This window comes from Pleuronectes platessa, chromosome 13 (genome assembly GCF_947347685.1).
Source record: "Pleuronectes platessa chromosome 13, fPlePla1.1, whole genome shotgun sequence".
Classification (NCBI taxonomy): Eukaryota; Metazoa; Chordata; class Actinopteri; order Pleuronectiformes; family Pleuronectidae; genus Pleuronectes; species Pleuronectes platessa.
In genome coordinates, this window is record NC_070638.1 from 20,256,092 (window position 1) to 20,278,409 (window position 22,318).

The window sequence follows — 22,318 nt, forward strand, 5'->3', positions numbered from 1 at the left end:
TCAACTCTGAAAGATCATAATGAAAGATAATCTGCAGCCCTGTTGCATTACAAGAGAACACTGCAGAGGGATTCATTATGCCACATTGGGTGAGGTTAATTGAATCCAATCCATTAGTAGGTAGTTGACAGAATTAAGGAAACACATGAAAGAAGGAAGTGGTTTGAATCTATCATTCGTGTGTGTGTGTGTGTGTGTGTGTGTGTGTGCGTGCGTGTGTCTGCGTGTGTGAGTGAGTGTGTTTGCGTGTGTGAGGGTGTGTGCGTGTGTTTGTGTGTGTGTGTGTGTTATGTGGTCTAGTTATTCAGCATGTTGTGGGGAAATAAATCTGTTTACACAGTCACATTATGGGACGTGCCTCCCTAATGAGGACAAAAATAATTAATTACTTGCTTTTTATATTTAGGGTGCGGACAATTTCTATGAAGGACAAAATATTTGTATAAGTATAAGCTTATTTATTTAGAGCTTTGTTTATTTATTTTGTACTTATGTTTTTTTTGTCATTCGCAAACTTCAAGGTCAAGGTTAAGGTAGTAAGCAGTAGTTATGGTTAAGGGTAGAGAAGGTCAATTTAAGTCAATATAATGTCTTCTGAATTTATGGAGAGTTGACTGTGTGTTTGCGTGTGTGTGTGTGAGAGAGAGAGAGTGTGCGCACGTGCTTGCTTGCATTTGTACTCAGGTGACCTTGCACCAACGCTCACATTAAACAGTGAAAGCCAGGAAAGATGCAGACGAGAACAGCCTGTCAAGAACCTGAATGATTCCAGCAGTTATTTGATTGTATGATGAAAATATGATGTTCATGTAATTTAATAGATCATGAATCATGAATCAACTGAGGTTCAGATTGAAACAAACAGTCTCATATCTAAAACATTTCCCTCCACACTTCATGTTATTTATTTATGCAGTTTACATTTAAAGGGGTAGTTCCCCCAGAAACTCATCTACTCACCACTATCCCAATGGGGGGGGGGAAGGCATAGTAATTTTGGAGTTTCAGGGGAAAACAGTGTAGCTGTTCTGACGATAAGAACGGAAAAAATTAGCAAGCCTCCATACTGATTGTGGGGGGCCATCCAAGTGTCTGGAAGCCCTGATGTTCATATTCGACTCTAAACGAGGTCATTTCCACGTGTTTCAGGCTTAAAAGTTCCTGAATGCATCTCCTCAGATGATATCAGAGGACTTTTAGGCTAAACACTTGGTGTAAAATACGTTAGAGCTGCATTAAGATAAGGAGGCTTGAGATGTGAGGAATTCAAATAGAATGGTTCCTTCTAAAATGCTGTATTACCATCTACACCGTTTCCATTGAAAGGAATGCTCAAATAACACTGAAATACCATCCATTCAGTCTGACATGTTCAAGTTTGTATACCAGGTTTGGTTATTTGTCATTTGTTTCGTGGTTAAATAGAAGGATTACTCAAAACCTACTCAAAGGACTTCCACATTTTGTGGAGGGGTGGAACCTCACCCAATTGGGAACCCATTCATTTGGAAGCAGATCATGATAAATGGGCAGATCCACAATTTCTTTCTTCACTTTTTTTAACGTAGGAGATAGGGGCATAGCCTTGGTTGAGGCATGATTTCTTCAAGTGCTCTTCTAGTTGTTAATGTCCTTTTTGTGACTTACAACCAACTGTAAAGCTATGTCGCTGGCCAGTGGTCTGCTACTTACATGTATGTAGCTATCTATGGATATTTTGCCTAGCTAGGAAAAGGTCACCATTCATAAACCTGAATCTTACAGAGCTGCTATTGGTCAGATCTGTCTTCTTTTGAAGAGGACCAGTCTAGTGACAGTGATTCAGTCTTTTACTACACTGGAACTAGAAAGCTTATTTGTCTAGTCTAATATTTTGAGAAAGTCTGATGTGTCTCACAATGTAAATTATAATGTACAGTTCAGCAGAGACCGTCAGTCTTCTTTCTAATGGTTTTGTTTGATTACACCTCTTCTAGTCTCTCGGAACTAATGAGGCCATTATATACTTATGTTGTTGTTGCTGTTTAGTTTTGTGATAAAATGTGTTGAAATGTGTCAACTTGCACAAATTTGTCTGAGCAATGTTATTAAGGAGCTGGGAAAACAAATGCGTCTAATGGGGTTTTGGCAGGTCGGTGCCATTTCTTACAGAGGGTACGCATATCCTCCATTCATCTTTACTAGTCTGACATTTAAAGGGCATTACACTCCTCTTCCCTCTCCTCGCTGACACACAGACAAGCATACACATGCTGAGCCGCTATAGAATCCATATGCTTTAACATTCAAACATACAAACTTCGACTCACTGAAAACTTGAAAGAAACCCACTGGACGATTTAAGTTCTGTGAAAAACAATGTGAAAAGGTATGTAGCAGATCTTTGTTTTTAGTGGGTCTGTTCATTCATGTGGTGTATGTGTACCTCTGTGTGTGTGTCTGTGACAGAAATGTGAGTTCGGCTGGCGAGGAGGCCCGCAGGAGAATGAGGGAGTGTGAGGGGCTGACAGACGCTCTGCTCTATGTCATCCAGACCGCTCTGGGGAGCAGTGAGATTGACAGCAAGGTAACTCACACACATACAACACATACAATCTACTGCCATGTACAATGCACACACTCCTGTAGCCTTCAGCCTATGCACAACAAAACCTTAATAAAAAACTGATTGTAATGATAGAAGTGGTGTAATTGCGTGCAAGCATGCATGCACATGTATGCGTTATCATTGTCCAGCAGCTTACTGTATATTCCCTTTGTAAACATGCGTCATGAGGGTTACAATGGAATGATTGGATGTGATATAGATACATTTGCATTGGTTATCTTTCCATTTGCAGACTGTATGTTCAAATTATATGGGTATTCTAATTCAAATAACTTCTTTGCAGGGCTGCTGGTGATGAAATGTATTGGGGGTGCGCAGAGTATTTCTTGTAGTGGGGGGAGGGGTTAAACAAACTGAAACCAAACTCAGTGATGTCGGATGTAGCTGAGACGGTGTCGAGGGTCAACCAATCAGATTAGATCTAAAAAAGCCAAAATCAATACCTACTGGCTGTGAATAATTGTCTCGGCTCAATGAGCTGCGTCCTGTGGAAAATCAGCAGCCACCAATTAAAGAGCAGCCACTTGGCCGGCACCCCACAACAGGAAGTATATGTATATGAGATTAACCCAATACAATTTGAAAACAATTTATATTGAATGCTCACAGGCACTTACGCACTTCCAGGATCATTGTAGGAGTAAAATATTAACATATAATAAAATTATGTTTAACATTTTTACAGAGGCTTTTTGTCACAGAATGTCGGAGGGGGCGCGACCCCCCCGTATTAACCAGCAGCCCCTGCTTGTTTGTCTGTCTGTGTCTGTCTGTGTGTGGTTACAGGCAACACAATACACACTGTAACAAATGCCTTGTTAAGTTGTTTTTGCTTTTAGCCCGACCCCACTTAAATTATTTCTTTGACATTTTTATTTGGTTAAATTTCCTACTGAAAAGAAAAACTGCTGACACAAAAAAATCATCAAATGTATAACTTGTTATTACAAACTACAAATAAGTATAAAAAAAGGTGGAAGCTTATATGTAATACACAAAAATACAATAAAAACCATGAGCCTGCTCAAATTTCGTTTTTTTTACAGTGTACTATATATTACTCAACCCAGATGGCCAGTGACACAGAAAACATCCCTTGTGTGTGTGTGTGTGTGTGTGTGTCTGTGTGTGTGTGTGTGTGTGTGTGGTTGCTTTTATTTGAGCCTGTGAGCATCCATGTGAATCTGTTTGTGTGTTTGTGCTTCCAATATAAATGTTGGTGTGTTGGGTGGAGGCTTTTGCAGACGTGAAGATTTTAATCCGCAGAAATCCTTCCCGAGATCAAAGTCTGTGACTGTTGCCTTCAAAGCCACTCCTTACAAAAGGATTAGTGTGTATACATGTGTGTTTTTCTGTCTACACTAACAGCATGTGTACATATGTCTATGCATACAGTCTGCTAAGTACAGTATATTTCTATAGTCCGTGTTTTCTGTATCTTTTTTGTTCGCTGAATAACCATCAGTCCCTCAACAATATAGAGTTGTTTTATTCTCCACACTTCTATAATTTTCATCTCTATCTTCTTCCTTTTTCTGACCTTCGCTCCGTCAGACTGTAGAGAACTGTGTGTGCATCCTGAGGAACTTGTCGTACCGTCTGGCCGCAGAGACGTCTCAAAGCCAGCAGGGGGGATCGGAGGAGCTGGACGGTCTGTTATGTGACACCGGCGGGAAGGACGCTGAGAGTTCTGGATGCTGGGGCAAGAAGAAGAAGAAAAAGAAGGGCCACGACCAGGTGAGAATTGTGACATTTGGACAAATCTACTCTGTTCTTCTCTGTGGATGTGCACACAGAATTAGGCTTGTGTTGTTAGCTTGTTACCCCTAGCATATGTCTGTATATCAACTGTGTTCGGTCTGAATCCACCTGCTTGTCATGTTTACATCACTGCTGATCGAGAAAAGAGAAGAGAAGAGAAGATAAGAGAAGAGAAAAGCAAAATATTAGTGGGTTGTAGTAAGTTTTTATCAAGTCAGAAAGTGGCTATACAGACTTAAATTGGATAGACTGAAAATCTGTTTAGTTCACAGCAATTCAGGCTTCTCTGGTCTTATGAAACATCACACCACTGCAACTTGAACTAAAATAGCATCCAATAGAGCACATACTGTACCTCTGCCAAGAACCAATAGTCCCTTAAATTCAATCAAATTCCATACTGCAAAAATTTAAAGATATCAGTACCCTAAATGTGCCAGATTTTTCATCAAGATCCATTAATTATACACTGGGCAATCAGTGAAAATGTCTATCTCGCAATATCTAACTATCGCACAACGTTAAAGAATGCGATACAAATTCCTGGATCTGCCCCCTGATCCACATCCACTTAAATGTAATGGATTCTTCCCTGACTCGCACCCTCCCACCAAGTTTCACGGTAAATCGTTCAAGTTGTTTAATCTTGCTCACAAACAAACACAGCGACAGGGTCGAAACAGAACCTCCTTATCGGAGGATCTCTCAGGAAATGAACTTGTTTGTTGCAGAGAAAAACTGATTTATCGTCTGAATTTATTATAAGTCGACTATATTTAACTGGCTCCAGAGACCTACAGGGACTTTTAAATGCAAACTACTAAAACCACTGTTTCAACATCACTCAACATAACGAATCTGACGATTTCAAGACAAGGAAAATGTATTATTAATTGCCACTGCCCATATGTCGTGTACCACCTCACTTACCTACGGTGGCCCTGAGAGCTCAACGAACAGCAACTTAAGAAAACACATGCAAGTTGACAAAACACAAGAAAAGTAAGAAAACATCTTCATCAATTTCACAACACAACACAACACATTACAGAAACGCGCAGCAAATAGACAAACGCCCTGCAAATAGACAAACGTGCTGCAAATAGACAAACGCGCTGCAAATAGACAAACGCGCAGCAAGTAGAGGAGAAAACACAACGGAAGTGTTTCCAGGGGACAGCTAAAAGTGATGGACACTGCTGCCACAAAAACGTCCAATACACCATAGAAATTCGGTTCCACACAGGGTTCGGCCACCCGCGGCTCTGGAGCCGAACGCGGCTCTTCGGCCCCTCTGCAGTGGCTGTACAGTACAGTGTTGTGCATATGTTTCGCAAACGCTGAACTTAACGAATCAGTTTTCATATTATTAACGTGAACGTAACGATGAACGTGAGTGAACGTCACGTTCATTTTTTAAATCATCACCGTATCAGGCCATCATGAAATACCAGGAGCGGGCGAGTCTGTGTGTGTGTGTGTGTGTGTGTGTGTGTGTGTGTGTGTGTGTGTATGTGTGTGTGTAGCGAGCTCTCCGGTCCCGGGCATAGACTGTGTAGGTCCCGGGTCCCGGGGCTCCGACCCCGCCCACTCGCTCTTTTGATAGTAAAGGTTTCGTACCCCTGCACACTATGGACAATATATTGCCTCACAAACAGGGGCTTGCTTGTTAGCTCTGTTTATTCAGTTTAACAGGAGAAGACGAAATGTCTCTAGATCGGACCATCTTCCGTGATCAGAGCTCACTGTGGCTCTCTCCGAGTGAGTGGGAGGGGTCGGAGCGCCGGGACACACACACACACACACACACACACACACACACACACACACACACACACACACACACACACACTCGCCCGCTCCTGGTATTTCATGATGGCCTGATACGGTGATGATTTAAAAAATGAACGTGACGTTGACTCACGTTCATCGTTACGTTCACGTTAATAATATGAAAACTGATTCGTTAAGTTCAGCGTTCGCGAAACATATGCACAACACTGTACTGTACAGCCACTGCAGAGGGGCCGAAGAGCCGCGTTCGGCTCCAGAGCCGCGGGTGGCCGAACCCTGTGTGGAACCGAATTTCTATGGTGTATTGGACGATTTTGTCGTGTGTTTTCTCCTCTACTTGCTGCGCGTTTGTCTATTTGCTGCGCGTTTCTCTATTTGCAGCGCGTTTGTCTATTTGCAGCACGTTTGTCTATTTGCAGGGCGTTTGTCTATTTGCTGCGCGTTTCTGTAATGTGTTGTGTTGTGTTGTGAAATTGATGAAGATGTTTTCTTACTTTGCTTGTGTTTTGTCAACTTGCATGTGTTTTCTTAAGTTGCTGTTCGTTGAGCTCTCAGGGCCACCGTACTTACCAATGTGAATCCTTTTACATCAGATGCACTAACAGTTTGAAAGATTGACTGGCAGAACACAAATAGATTACTCTACGTACGGCACGCCTCTTGCATATCTATCATAACGGCAACAATAGACTTTGGAAAGCGGAAGGTATTGAGTGTGTGAAGCAATTTATCAGAGGAGGTGTTTGCCTAAATAAATTACTTAAGAGAGAGACTTGTTGGATTTTTTAATTAAATGCTTTGCTGTATCCGAGTCTTAATGAGAAAATAGATTTCACACCTGACTTGTTAGCCAGTTCTCTCCTGTCAGCGGCCCATTGTTAGTGTAGATGAAGCATCATTTTGTGGTTATTTGTATTATTTTGTGATTATCATCGTACACAATCATTAACTTCTTTTCCACATGGCCACACACTGTATATTTAATGTATGATGTGCTGGTTCAGCCTTCGTGATCATGAAGTCTCGATTTAAGATTATCATTTCAGAATCTCCACATTTCACTCTGGTTTACTTGTCTTTACACTCACATCCTGAGTGTGTGTGTCAATGTTTTTCCTTTTTTGTAAAATATGTTTTACTTGGAGATAGAAATTTAACTGCGTCTTTGGCTCGGTGGGAGTGTACCTGCGCATGCTTTTGAGGAGAACTGCTATTAATATTTCACAAAAAACTGACAAACAATTAATGAAAACTACAACGACTAAATCAACATTAGATGCCAAAATTAACACAGATTTTCTGGTAACAACTAAATAACTACATTTAAATATATTTTTTCAACCATTTGTGTAACATTGTGTACATACGGTATAAAATCTGCTCATCTTTACTGTATATTTTTAGGTACTAAGACAATATTCCTGTATGATATAAACTGTATGATATAAACGCACATATCCAAACGCAAAGCACATATAGCAATATGTGCTTTTCTTTGAAACTGAAATTATTTTTAGGAATGCACATCTTTCTTTGATATTTATAATGCCTGATCCACAGTTTATTGTCAGCTACAGACTTTCTATCTCCTGGTCTATTTGGTGTCACATCCATGACTTACTTCAAAAAATGCTTGATAATTTATCTTGAATAAGATGTTTACTCGACGACGTCATAGATACAGTACATGCTGCAGAGTTATCATACAGCAGCGTCAGGAAATTATGGCTTTACCTTTAGATTAGACAGATTTTCGACTCAGATGTATAGAGTGATTTTCTCTCTGGATTTTCGGGGTGTGTCCATCTGATGCCAAAAGGCAGAGTTCCATCCTGTCTCTAGTAAAGAAAATGAGCTCTCTTTTAGCTGAGGAATTGGCAGAAACTAAACAGTTTCCTTGGAGTAGGCCTCTTGTCATGCTAATAAGCAATCAGCATCACATTCTAGTTGAGTGGAAGAGGTCTTTTACAACTTCTAGTGAAGCTGTGGGAATTAAAAACCCAGCCCTTCCGGTGGATCAGGGTGAATTACTCATTAGCCCTGCAACCTTTTTTCCCGCCTCCCTTTCATTTCCAACATAGACAGAGAATGGATATTTTAACACAAATGGTAGTGATGATCCAGACCTTTAACTTTCATTTGTCATGGAAAGCCTCAACAAACTTCTTGTGTATCCGGGCAGAACCAGAGGGGTGAGAGATCTTAAAACTAACCCTGGTATCAGAAAATAAAGAGACGAATCATAACCCCTCTGTAACGATGATACGTAACCCCACCCGCCCTTTCCCCCCTCTATCTGTCTCCACTCCAGTGCAGCTGTGGGTGATTACCATGAAGTAGCGATTGGGGAGCTTTTTGAGGAGAGCAAAACTCCGTCAACCACGGGGTAATTAGAGGAGAGAAGAGGAGATATAAAGGGAGAGTAAGGGAAATTGTGTTAAAGTGGAGTATAGAAATTACAAAAGGATGAGAGAGGGGAAAGAGGAAGAAGTAGAATAAAGAAAGATAGTCAAAGGAAGAGGTGTGTCGCGACCCAGGGGCTGCAGCCTTCAGGCGCCACATTTAAAGACCGATTGTGTCACAGCGGCACGGCTCGTGTCCCATTTCAATGGCTCCATAAACTGCGTCCTACCGCTTGTGAATGGGTGTATTCTGGGATCTATTATAGTTACGAAGCTAGCTAGCTATGCGAGTGGCCAAAGTTCAGTAATTGCAATGAATCAACAGTGAGCAACAGTGATGCAGATTGGAACTCCTCCCACTATTTGGTCCTGTCTACCCAGTTGGGGCCAAAGTGAACTGCTATATAGATATATAGCTTAACTTAGACAATAATATTTAAAAATAAAAGCATTAAATATCACAAACCTATAGCTTGTATCTTCACTAAAGCACAACTCTTGTTTGGACTTACTTTGTTCAAGAAGTTGCTTGTGAATCTTGGATAATTACCCTGTCCCAATTAGGCACTAACTTTTTATCTTTGCATTTTATATGATAACGACGGCATATTCACTGCTCACAATTCATTGTATCTTTATCAACATTTCTAAATTGTTTTAAAAGCCAGGCTTCTAGTCATCAGCCTGCCAATTTGTCAATTGAGCTAATGTCCTTTCTGGTAAAACTCTCCATGTTCCAAGCTGAGCAAAGGAAAAGTAATTTTTGCCATCATTCTGTAACATATTGTGGAAAATGTATCCTGAATTGTGTATAATGGTCTGATCAATAATCAGTGATCTACCATTGTGCAACTGTTTATAGATACATCATAATAACTTCATATTTATTCTCATCAATTATTTGAACCACAGAAATGTGTAAAATAAAATGTGTTTCATAATTGGCGATTCCTGTGAAAGTTAATGACAACACTGTTGAGTTATTGGCCAGCCTCAGTCTGCAGTGAGCATCAAGGTGACATCGCTGAACTTCTGTGATCTTTGCCTTTGAAAGTGCAGCATTGTGAATGCAAATATCAATAAATAAAACTAAAATCTATAGTCTTGTGTTGGAAAATAAATAAAGTGTACTTTTTTTTCATAATGTATTTGCTCATACTCAAACTGTCATCACTGATCTGTGTGAAATATACTTGCAGGTCTACTGAGATATCCTTTCTATTCAACAGTCAACATTTTCACAGTTGTTATTAATGTACAATAGGTGTGTGTGTGTTCCAAATGCATCGTCAATGCAGGAGAAAATGTCAGATTTAAATTACAGAGGAGATAGAAAAACAACATGCACAACAGATGAATGCCAGCTTATTTATACACTGTTTATGAATAGTAAATCTTCTCTCTCCTTCCCCTGCTCTTGCCTGAGGGGACTGCTGGCATCCCACCACTATCAAACCTCGCCTCACACAGAATTCAAAGTGCTTCTCTATCTTGAATTATGTCCCATCTTCTGCAGTGGGACGGTGTCGGCCCATTTCCAGACTTGGCGGAGCCCCCGAAAGGCATACAGATGTTATGGCACCCCACTATTGTCAAGCCCTACCTCACACTGCTGTCTGAGTGCTCCAACCCAGACACCCTGGAGGGAGCAGCTGGGGCCCTGCAGAACCTGGCTGCTGGCAGCTGGAAGGTAAGAGCTCAGGTCTGTGGCTGGATCATTGTGATACTAAAGGGCATGTTCACAAGTGCATTGAAATACCAGTGGGTGCCAGAAGGCGTTTTGCAAAGAGAGATTTCCGTGCACAGCTAAAATTGTGCACAGTGTGATAGCAACTCACTCAGCAACAACTAAACCATCTCAAAGACAACTGAACAAGTGTATTTGCTGTAAGAGACACGATGTCTAGCAGTAAGCTTCAGAAATATCAAGTTACTAGACTTTATGTTTTTTTATTTTCAGACTACTGAATAAAACATCAAGTTCATCATGTGTCAAAGTATCCAGGGTTTCCATATTCTGAAAGTGAATAATTGGACTTAGTTAGATATGTTAAAACATTACATACTAGGTTTAAAAATGTATTTAGGTCGGTCTTAATCATGTTTGCATTAAACTTAACTTTAGAGAAAAAGGTTTTCGAAATGACACCAATCATTTTTTGTGACACTCTTTCACAATAATAAGCAAACAATAAGGAAAACAGGAAGGTACATGAATAACCGAGCGTCTGTGGTCTCCCCCTAGTGGTCGGTGTACATCCGGGCTGCGGTGCGGAAGGAGAAGGGCCTGCCCATCCTGGTGGAGCTGCTGAGGATAGACAACGACCGGGTGGTGTGTGCTGTGGCCACTGCGCTGAGGAACATGGCTCTGGACGTCAGGAACAAGGAGCTCATTGGTGAGCAGTTTATTCGCATTAAACAAAAAATCACAGAAGGGGTTCAGTTGTACGAAAGGGAACACAGTCTTGATAAAAAGGAAATAGTCTAGTGAGTTATTGCATTTTTCCAAGAGCAAACAATCTTTATTCAGGCACATTTATTAAGTGCTATTTCTTTGATACTACTGGAATGAGGTGCTTAATTATGCCTCAATTGAAGAGGATGCACTGAAAACAAGAGCAATTATCTTGACCCACTTGCAGAATTGCTCGTGAACAAATGGCGCGGGGGCAGTGGGTCGGAGAATGTGCCTACAACAAAAGAAATTGGATAAATGGCTTTGTGATAGGTCGTCTGTATGCAGATCTTTTTCCCTCTTCAGCAGATAGCACTGTTGCTCTCACTCAGCATCTGATGCTTGATTTTCCTTCGGAGACAAGCGATGGTTTGTGCCTTTCTGTTGGTCCCCATAGCAACAACCACATGCCTCCCTCCACTGTCTCTGTCTGATGCTTGAGGCTCTGAGCTAAGCTAGGCATGTGTGTGTGTGTGTGTGTGTGTGTGTGTGAGCGGCTGTGTTTGTGCATGCAGTCTGTAAATTAAGGCAACCATTCATGTGTGTAGTGTAAGGTTGTAATGTCAGTAATAATAGCATATTGCTCTGCCACGAGATGCATGTGCAGTATAGTTTGACTGGATTTCTTGTCTTGGCTTCACTTTTGTTGTGTTAACATTGTAAAATTGCATTAGAGACACAGCCTATAATGTCGTTTTGTCCTTAGAGCTTTCAGCAGTAGATACTAACTCTGTCTGTACAGACGGTTCCACTGCGAGAGAGCTGATGTTTTATTAAAGAATTGTTACAAATTCTATTGAGAGCTTCCCTCTCAGAGTTTGTATGTGAATATTGCCAATACTGTGAGTCTATGGCCGTCGTTAATAAAACTGTTTACCTGGTTCAATTATGTTCGATAACTTACTGTAATAAGCTTGTTTCTAAGTATGAAATACTTCTTTGATCTGGTGAGAATAGTTTTTAATGCTGTAAAAGAGAAAGTCATCAAAGCTGCTTTCAGACATGAACTGAACTCTAATGGTACCAGCCAGAGGGTTGGTTGTTTGATCCCGGTCTTTCCCTATTACACATGCCCAAGTGTCCATCGGCAAGATAGTGAACCCCAAAATTGCCCCTTCTCAAAGAGAACGTGCTGCACATGCTCTTTATCAATGTGTGTATGTCTGGGTGAATGGCAAACACTGTACTGGTCATTTACCATTTGATAATCTCCTGAAATCCTCTGGTGGGGCCATATGTGAGAACATTGAGGATCCAGACAATCTCTGGAGTTCTTCCTGCCACCATCCTAGTAAACACTTTGCTTTGAATCTTTGAGTCCATGTGAGAATAAAGCAGGATTTTGTCCAGAGGATTCCCCACTAACAAGTGGTCACTTATATTACATTTCTAACATGCGACGGATCCAAAAGTTACAAAGCTATGAGAAAACAGACATTCTATGATGAAAAAGAGGAGCCATACACGTAGAAGTAGAGTTCACCTACAACACTTGGAGAAGTTGTCCCTAAATACTCTCCATTACTGCAACTGCATAGCTACATCAACGTGATATCATTATATCAAAAAATAGGTTGCTCTTATGTAGTAATTGAAAGCCTCTGTAGTAGATGTTTCATACACTAGTGGAATTTTTACAGCAGGGAAACACATGTAGTGTATATTTGAAGTGTCAGTGGGTCACAATATGGCCAGACCCCCACCACCCCAGGGTAATGACCCAATCAGAATGAGGCCCACAGAGCCCAGTACACAAGATTGCCTGACAGCAGTGTTGGGGTGTCGTGGGAAATGTGGTCAGTCGGTGCTGGATCACGTGGCCAAGTCTCCATCAGTTGTCTGACCGTCACTCAGCCAGGCTTTATTTTGACTTCTCCAGCAGCATCTGGGTCAGCGTTTTGTTTTACAATGAAGGGAGGGGTGTCTATGTTTTGGAGGTCGGACTAGGGATATATTAATTAACATTTTATTTGTTATCTGCATATTATGTCATACACAAAATCAACCAGTTGGTATAATCACTATGTGAGATTTTGGGTCAAAATCGATTTTTTTCTAGTCCACAGTTCCCAACTTCACTGTAGCTGTGTCTGAATTCAGGGGCTGCATCCTTTACGAAGACCATTCCCACCATGGACCACGTAGACCGCAAACTAATGTCAATCATTCTGAGGTCGTGATTGGCATCACCAGCTCGTCGGTCCCTTATTGCTGTATAAGCAACAGAGCTGAAGTCCGACACTACTCGAAACCTTTAATGCCCCTTGTTTTTAACATGTGTACCGTTAGCTGTACGATGAGGTTGATTTTCGAGAGTTGAGATTTAGTAGAAAATAAAACAGATTTGCCAGACTCTGTTAGTAATAATTCAATCAACTTCATAGGCAGAAATGTTAGATTAATGTACTGATAAAACAACACATACATTAAGATCAAAATAATCAAAACAAAAGCCTTAATTTCTGAACCTCCTCCTTTCTTCTTGAAAAACCTTTAAACCTACTTTACTCCACCGTACCCCCCCTCACTGACTCTGTCACTGACGCTTGCCCACAGGTAAATACGCCATGAGGGACCTGGTGCACCGTTTGCCTGGAGGCAGCAACAACAACAACAGCAGCGGCGGCGGAGGAGGTGGCGGGGGCGCCAATAACAGCAGCCTGGTGGGGAAGACCATGTCGGACGACACCGTCACGGCTATCTGCTGCGCGCTGCATGAGGTCATCACCAAGAACATGGAGAACACCAAGGCTCTGAGGGACGCCGGCGGCATCGAGAAGCTCATCGGCATCGCCCGCAGCAAAGGAGACAAGTAAGCCGAGTGGGAAGATTTTGACAGATGGAAGAACAGAGTGTGTAGAAGGAGGGTGAGAAGATAATGTTGTCAGCAGATCTTGTTATCGGATAGAATTTGTCTTCATTTTGAAGATAGAGCAAGTTCTGAAATGACATCAGGGAGTGAAATTTACCCTCATTTGACCACATTTTTAAGATGCAACTAAAGACTATATTACCAATCAACCTCAGAAGACATTAATCAAGAAACTGCAGGAGTCACAGGTTTATCCCCTTGTAGTTATAATCAATTATATTTAGAATAAAATTGATTCAGAATGCATAACTACCAGAAGTTAAAAGGTTTGTAATTAAATAAATCATATTTCTAATCGCACAGATAATACAAAATAAATTTCACAGACCGTCGACATCCAGTTAAACATAAAAGCTACAAATCAACTTCATCGTCGTGTTTTAAACTAACAAAATCTTGAGCAGCATCCCAAAATCTAGAATTGGACTGGAGATCATGTGCATTTGAATGTCTTCTCCTGCAGAATATTGATTGCAGGATGCTCATCTTTGCATATTAACACTACTCAGGAAGCATGTGCTCTATAGAGGATACATTTGGTTATTTAAACCTAAAAAGCTGGTTGAAGAGGATGATGCTTGGTGTATCAGGGATTTAAGAAAGATATATTCAGGCTCAAATATAATGAAGGTCATTGGGTGAGTTGGCCAGGAGGAGGATTTAAGCAAATAGGGGGAATTCAAAAAAAATTGGGCTGGATCCTGGTTATGCTGGTGATAGAGTTGAGACATCATGCAGCACAGGGGCAGAGGTGAGGCAGGAGGAGGGTGGAGATAGATGTTTAGAGAGGCTGAGTGCTTGTTTTAGAACTGAGTCACCAGGCAAACAGTCAGCAGAACAAAGTTAGTTCCTCTGTGGTTCTTTTCACTCTCTCTGTTTCAGCGCAGCTATCCTTTTTAATATTTGTTTTAACGGTTGACTGAAGAGTTAGACACATAGGGACCGAGCTGGAGTGTTGACATATAACAAAGGATGTGCAGCCAGTTTTAAATTAGGGACATTTATAGGGCAATTACTTCGCATGGAACCATTATATCTTGCCTGTTTAAGAAATTTAACACAATTTTGATTGTTTACAGTCAATAGGAATGAAATGTATTTTGTCTGTCTGTTATTTAAATTACACATTTTAGTTAATTTAATACATATGTAATTTTAGGTTGTTAAATCATGCCAAATTATATAAATTCCCATAGTCAAAATAGGAAAATATAATACATACATTTGGATGGCGTACTATTTTATATAAGGACATGCAGGTCTTAACCGCATATCTAGAGAAACGTATTTTCCACTTCCATCCAAAAGTTGCGTCAAATAAGAATGTTTTCTTTGAAAATGTTCCTGTTCTTCAAACAACATTTTTAAGTTCTCTGCCTTTGCATCACTGCAAAGGCAGGATTTGCAACCACAGATTCGTAATAATAAAAATAACATTCATCGAAATGACTTGAATAGATGGAAGTTTAATTTCCAAGGTGCTGATAAGGCCACATGAGCCAATTAGACCTGTGACCATTAGTCAGCGGAGTCAAACCCTGAAGCAGGCAGAATAAAATATTGGACAATCAATCAATCAGCCAAGCAATTATGCAATTTGCGCCGAGTACAATTTGAGTGCCATATCTTCAGTTGCCTTTCCAATTTGGTGGTTGCAGTTATTAATGTTTTGTATTCAGGTTTAGAGTTGTGTGCCTTGTTCTTCATTACTATGCATTGGGATGTTTTTATAGATACAAAAAAGCTGAAAACAAAACAAAGGACGGTTGAGCTTTATACTCTGTGTTCTTTTTTTGTCTCTGCTGAATTCCTAGACATAGTCCTAAAGTGGTGAAAGCAGCATCTCAAGTCCTGAACAGCATGTGGCAATACAGAGACCTCCGCAGCCTCTACAAAAAGGTAAACTTGGCAGAGTGTGCTCTGGCTGAATAAACACGGAAAATGTCATTTACGTCGACGCTTCAATAAATATTATTGAGTAATTACCAAACATACCATTGTGAGGCATGTGCTATCTAACACAGTCTCATCTATTCTCTCTCAGGATGGCTACGCTCAGTACCACTTTGTCGGCTCCTCCTCCACGATAGAAAGAGACAGACAGCGACCTTACTCTTCCTCCCGTACTCCGTCCATCTCTCCCGTACGGACCTCACCCAACAATCGATCAGGTGAGTCCACCGCCCCGCCTCTCCCTTTGTCCTCCATCATTCTTTCCATCAGTACAAATGACGCCAAGGCAGCTTAAGTCTTCTTTAACCTTCACACTGTGCTGGCTACTGATAAATGATTCAAGTAAAATCCTTGCACCTAAAACAGCTTCATGTCCTTGAGTTGTCCAAATCAGGGTTTGACTAATGTGAGTCTTACAAGGCCTCAGTATTTGTGAACTGATGAAAACATATTTTGTTGTTCGCAATTGATGTTGTTTTGTTGTGTTCGACGTCCCTGTGCTTGTGTAGTGTGTGTAGCTGTGAGGCGAGCAAGTGAGAGTAGTGAGGAAACAGGAGGGGGTGAACATGGGCAACTGTGGTGTAAAGAAAGATTTGGTCAATTCATAAAAGTATCAATTAGTAGGTGGTGATCATTGTTGATATGGTGACGGTGGCTACAAACAAATCAACGTATGGACACTACACAGATAAAGGTACATTAAAGCTGTAGATGGTCGTGAGTAGGAAGACCTTCCCACTTGTACCAGGACGCATTTTACATTGAAACAATGTGGTCACATGGGTCCTAGACCACCTGTGAATGTGGTTTAAGCAATAGAATCTCAGATACATCGCATTCGGGTACATTCACACCTGTACTTAGCACTGACCATTTGGAAATTAATCTCTTAGGACATATGTTCATACCCGGTCTGAGCATTATTTTTAATTCAAATTTTTTACTGGCTTTAATACAAGATATGATATTCCAAGAAAAATCAATAAATGTTTTTTTCAGATGCGGAATATTTACGATTTCTGGCATCATTGGCGGTCTTTTGTAAATATCTGTAGATAATCATTATTATTTGTCTCCGGGTGCACAAGAGGAAGTGGTAGTAGGAAACGTATATGGAGGAAGAGGAGTCCAGGCTACAGTAGTGACGGATGTTGAAGCTTTTTTTACACATGACGGACCTCACTTGATGACCATCTTGGTGTGAGAGTTGCTCCCTGCTGCTTCTCACAGTGAATCCTTGAATAAATCGGTGTTATAACTTAATGATTTATTCTGCTTACTTCATAAAGTTCATCAGGGCTCAGGCTTTGAATGACAAGATGCTTTGAAAGTCCTGAGCTGGATATTCAACATGTGATCCACGTGGTTGGCATGAAGGAAAATTAAGTGTAGAGAGGAAGTGTTGCCATTCACATTTAACTTATCTCTGCATGTTTTACCTTGTGATGCCGAAGCCTTTACAATAATCAGACCTAATTAAACGATTACTGTACACTGGCGTTTGACATTTAAAATCAATGAAGGAAAATCAATTTTTCAGGTTTGCTTTGACATAAAAGTCAGGAACAAGTAGATGTGTTCATTCCTACCTCTTGGTTATAGACTTTAAAGAGCTTCGGAGATAAGATCATCAACCCATGTCATCACCTTTTATAATGGGACATAATGATACATATTTCAATAGATGAATAACTGAGTCCCTCTCACCAGACCCACAGTAATATGTTTCATAATTATTTCCCAATATTTTGTAGATAGCAGTTAAATCAAATCCTTTTCCATGTGGTTATAATATTCTCTATATCAGTAAAAAAAAGTGTGGAGACAGTGACGCGTGTAGTTTTGATGCTTTATTTAAGAGTTTTAGTTCTTCTAAAATAATAAAACATTAAAATGCCTAAAGAGAGGTTTTAGGGTAATCGTATAATTACTTCTTATTTTTCTTCCAGTTGAAAACATCCCCTGCACTAAGTATTCACAAAACATTTAGTCTACCTCCTTATTACCATTTCAGGTGAAATTGGAAAAGCAATCCACAAGAAATGAACAACGAGTGGATTGGTGTTGCCCTCAAGCTCTGTGAACACATTGCCTACTCACTGCTGCGTGAAAGACACTTAAATTAATTATGTGAGGCTCCTTCACCGTTTACTGAGCTGAACCTGACTAAATTTAATAATAGAGGTTTTCTTGCATGTTTGCATGCAGGTTTGAGATGTACAGTAAGTCTATGTACATTTCTGCCTCTGGGCGTGATGGAGTACAAACAATAACCTAACCCAAAAGTAAAACTTCGTCCTCATCATGTAACAAGATGCATGTCTGAAAGGGGTTTTAGCACCAGTTCTGTAATGAATATATTATCAGACGAGTGGCGTCATTTCCATCATTACCTATCACACTGAATGGTCTTATACATAAGAGACTACAGCCATGTTAGTGGCTCTTTGAGTGCGTTGACCTAAATGCTAACACAAGCGTGTCAAACGACCAAGCTAACATGTCTAATGTTTACATTGTTTACAATCCTATATTTGCATTTGAACTCTTGTTAATAAGCTTAACACAAAGTACAGCTGAGACACATGCGCAGATATTTGTCCATTAAACCTAAAAATATGCAACCAATACATCTCACCCCTTCCATTGGCCTTCTCGTCCAAGCCAACGTCTGGCTATCGTGTCTGATTCAGTGGTGTATGTCTCTCCAGCTTATGATGCACACTGGGAAAACAGGCAGGGTGTTTGCCAGACAATCATTTCATCAAGTCTGAATGAAATTATTGTTCCTGTTAAATTAGTCATATGTATGCGAGTGATGACTTTTGCTATCGGGATACAGATTGTAAATCCATCAGAAAAAAATCCCTCAACCAAAGTTTTGACGTGATGGATCAGCAGTCATTACGATTCAGCATCTTGAAGCCTCGAAAGTACCATCCGCCTGGTGACACTAGAAGAAAATTAATGGGATCAGTAAATCAATTTGGTTCATCCTCTGCTGACAACGAATGGGAATTCATTCAGTAGTTGGAATATTTCAGTCTGATGGAGAGTGTGGGCTGACCACAGAGCCAACATTTCCTCCCTCAGAGCTATATAGCTAGCGTGGCTAAAAGCCCACACTGGAGAGAAGTGGATTTATGACGCTGTCAGCTGACAGTGGCAAAATGATAAATGCTGTAGTTTGGAGGCTAATTTCACTTTTTTATTTAGTTTCTCAGTTTACAACTTGGAAAACAGTCACAGATGGTCCACCAAGCCATTTGTTGCATTTTACTGCTGCAGACGTTTTTTTTCTGATGGAAAAAAAAGTGCTCCTTTGTGTGTGAAGAGTCCTCAGTGTACCTACAGCTGTTTGCTGCAGCGGCTGGCAAAGGATAATTGGCCGTGTAGGTGCACATATTACAATAAATGTTATTAGCAGAGCATTAATGAGCGTATGGATCAATGCTGACGTTGTTATAATGTACAGGGAACCCGAGACAAAACAAAGAGACAGATGCAGCCTCACAAACAGGCTGGCGGGCTGCAGCTCCGATGTGAAGAGCTGTTGATAATGAGGAAATATTAGAGGAAATGTCACAGAACCATATGGCACTGATACAATAGTCTGGTTTTCCTCCAGCACGGCTAACCAGATCTAACTCATTATCTGTACCACTGATCCCACCACCCTCATATATCATTCTCTACTCCCCCAACCGTGGGCGTGCTATATATTTCATGTATATTTGTCCCCGTTTGGTACCAGAGGATTTTTGCATGTATAATAACACAACAGGCAGGCCTTAATAATCCAGTGGGAGTTAAAGATGGAGAAAATATGCAGTAAATACAGGTGACGAGAGACCTGTGTGTAGTCAGGTGGGAAAGAGAAGACAGAGGCGAGATTAAAGCTGATGCAGGGAGGAGTGATGACTCAGTGTTTACCTCTTCCAAATCACACCCCAGTGAAAAAGATAAGGCTTTGTAAAGAATGGCGCACACCCGCAGAGTCACAATACTGATGGTTGGAGGAAATAACACACGCAGTGAAGATTCAGGATGCTGCGCCTTTGTTGAGAGTGAGGCAGGTGAATACTTAGAGAGGTGCAATTTTCAAATCAGTCATGCCGCCCGCTGTTATGGACTGAGCACGTGTCCTCCCGGTTTTCTAGTCGCCTCCTCAAGAATATGGTGTGTTGGTGATTGTTTGAAGCAGGTTCAGGATATTGTGTGTGCGTGTAGGTGTGTGTGTGTGTGTGTGTGTGTGTGAGTGTGCGGTCTAGGTATTACTCATTGTAAGGACCTAAATCTGTTTACATATTACAGAGACTCGTTTGCCTTATGTCTGCCTTACTACTCGTGTGTGTGTGTGTTTGTGTGTGTGTGTGTGTGTGTGTGTGTAAGTGTGTGTGTGTGTGTGTGGGGGTGTGTGTGTGTGTGTGTGTGTGCGGTCTTGGAATTACTCATTGTAAGGACCTAAATCTGTTTACAGTTTACAGTGACTCGTTTGCCTTATGTCTCCCTTACGATGCGCGTGTGTGTGTGTGTGTGTTGTCTGTGTGCAGCAAGTGCGCCCGCTTCCCCCAGGGAGATGATGGTGATGAAGGAGAGGAAGGCAGACTACGAGACGACTGGCAATGCCAGTTACCATGGCAACAAGGGCGAGCACACATCCCGGAAGGATGCCATGACGAGTAGGAATTCCACGCTGCATGTCTGACACCAAATTACACGCTCACATGAATCTTGTGTATTCTGCTGACTCGATCGCTTTGGAATAAATTACTACAAAATCCAAACCCAGGTTTTACAAACATTAAATAATACAGAGAGGTTTCAGGGAATAAGCTAATTTGTTTTCTTGGATCGTCGCTGTTTAACGCTCACCGCCCCAAATGCAAATGTGCTGGTCTGCAGGGGCACCGTCGCTGTATCCTGGGCTTAGAAAGAAAGACAAGCCAGAGTGTGAATAGTAGAATGATGATGGGTGCAGCCACTGTTCTGCCGATCTGACACAGCCTTGTGAGGACAGGTCTGGCTATGTGAGCCTGTATCTGTACAGCAACATTGGTTCTGATGCTGGAGGCAGTCCAAATAAAATACAATCAACCTGCCAACAAATCCTAAACTCATTTATAAACATTTTGTTTCGCATTAGTTTTATTTCACAGAGAAGTCAAAGTGTAGAAACAAGTAGATTTGTTTGTTACTTCCTGGCAGGTTCGCTGTTTACTCTGATTAATTAAACCCAACCTCTCACTTGGACTTGTCAGATTTTGCATCGGTTAATCAAATGTGTTACAAACAAGCTAAAGTGTGTCATGAGTATTATGGGCGTTTTCTGGAAGCTGGTGAAAGGAGAACTCAGGCAGCAGTTGTCTTATGCAGAAGGTTTTAATGTAGACTTGATGCATCAAGGAGTTATAAACTCCTCAACAATGAGCTATAAAGGAGACGATAGATAGATGTTTTTCCAGAGCCAGACTAGCTATTTCCTCCAACTAGCTGCTGGTGGTAGAAAGAGAGAAGTGTGAGATTTCTCTGTCGGAACACAAATGGGTTTCGAAACTCTTGCTTCAAAGTTCACTTTTATCAGTGAAATGAATCAACAGTAATTACTTCTCTCTAGAGAAAGTTTACTTTTTCTACGATCAATCGTTTGAAGTAGAACAAACAAACTAGTATGTTTGAAACCAGTTATCACCTGATCATGGTATTGACTACGCCATCACACATGTAGGTCAGTGTTTGCCTCATGGGTTCAGTTAAACTTCCACTGAGAATCATTTGTGTGTGATCAGAGATCCCTCGCTAATGAAGGAAGGATAGGGAGTGTTGCCGCTGGCAACACAAATAAAGTCCATTATAATGTGACATTTGGATCAATATGCTGCTTTAATGCTGCTTCTGTGGAGGTTTCAGTGTTTCGTTGTGTTAATCCTTGTAGACATTTTAATGCACTCAACTCACGTTGCTGGAACCAATGAATCCAAAGCTCTCCTTAATTATCATCAATCATTATTTCTTTCGTTATTCTTCTACTGAAACATGTGTAGCAGCAGGTACAACACTGTGACCACTCATGTGCTTTTACATCTGAATAAGTTGTTCATCTAACGTCGCCCCCCCTTTCTCTGCAGGTCAAATCTCTGGTGGCTCTTCAACACTACACAGAGGAGCATACGTGTCGCCCACTGATGACCTGAAGTATAATCAGGTAATAATAAAATTTCAAGTTTATTTATGTCCTTCCAGGTATATCTGTAATATACAGTGGAACAAAAAAATTGTGTTTCTCAGAGCGTAATGTTCACAAACAAACAAAAAAGCAGCAGTTTTAGAAATTGGTGCTTTAAGCCATTCGCTTAAAGCCGGCGCATGCTTCTGCGTTTTCAGGGAAACGCAAGCGCAAGAGCCCTTGCGTGCCTATTACGTCCTTGCGTATCCCTTCTTGCGTGCTTGCATGCGTCGCCCAGTTTTTCTGA

The 22,318-nt window shown here is 41.0% G+C and overlaps 1 protein-coding gene across 1 annotated transcript in view; it reads left to right on the forward strand.

The window, feature by feature from the left end:
• The window catches only part of ctnnd2b (catenin (cadherin-associated protein), delta 2b), a 133,057-nt gene that overhangs the window by 105,238 nt on the left and 5,501 nt on the right, over positions 1 to 22,318 (forward strand). Inside the window, exons 16-24 of the mRNA XM_053438701.1 lie at positions 2,449 to 2,566; positions 4,163 to 4,345; positions 10,082 to 10,267; positions 10,811 to 10,961; positions 13,577 to 13,832; positions 15,707 to 15,791; positions 15,937 to 16,063; positions 20,399 to 20,527; positions 21,974 to 22,050. Coding sequence (XP_053294676.1) covers positions 2,449 to 2,566; positions 4,163 to 4,345; positions 10,082 to 10,267; positions 10,811 to 10,961; positions 13,577 to 13,832; positions 15,707 to 15,791; positions 15,937 to 16,063; positions 20,399 to 20,527; positions 21,974 to 22,050 — 1,312 coding nt within the window. The remainder of the gene's footprint in view (positions 1 to 2,448; positions 2,567 to 4,162; positions 4,346 to 10,081; positions 10,268 to 10,810; positions 10,962 to 13,576; positions 13,833 to 15,706; positions 15,792 to 15,936; positions 16,064 to 20,398; positions 20,528 to 21,973; positions 22,051 to 22,318) is intronic.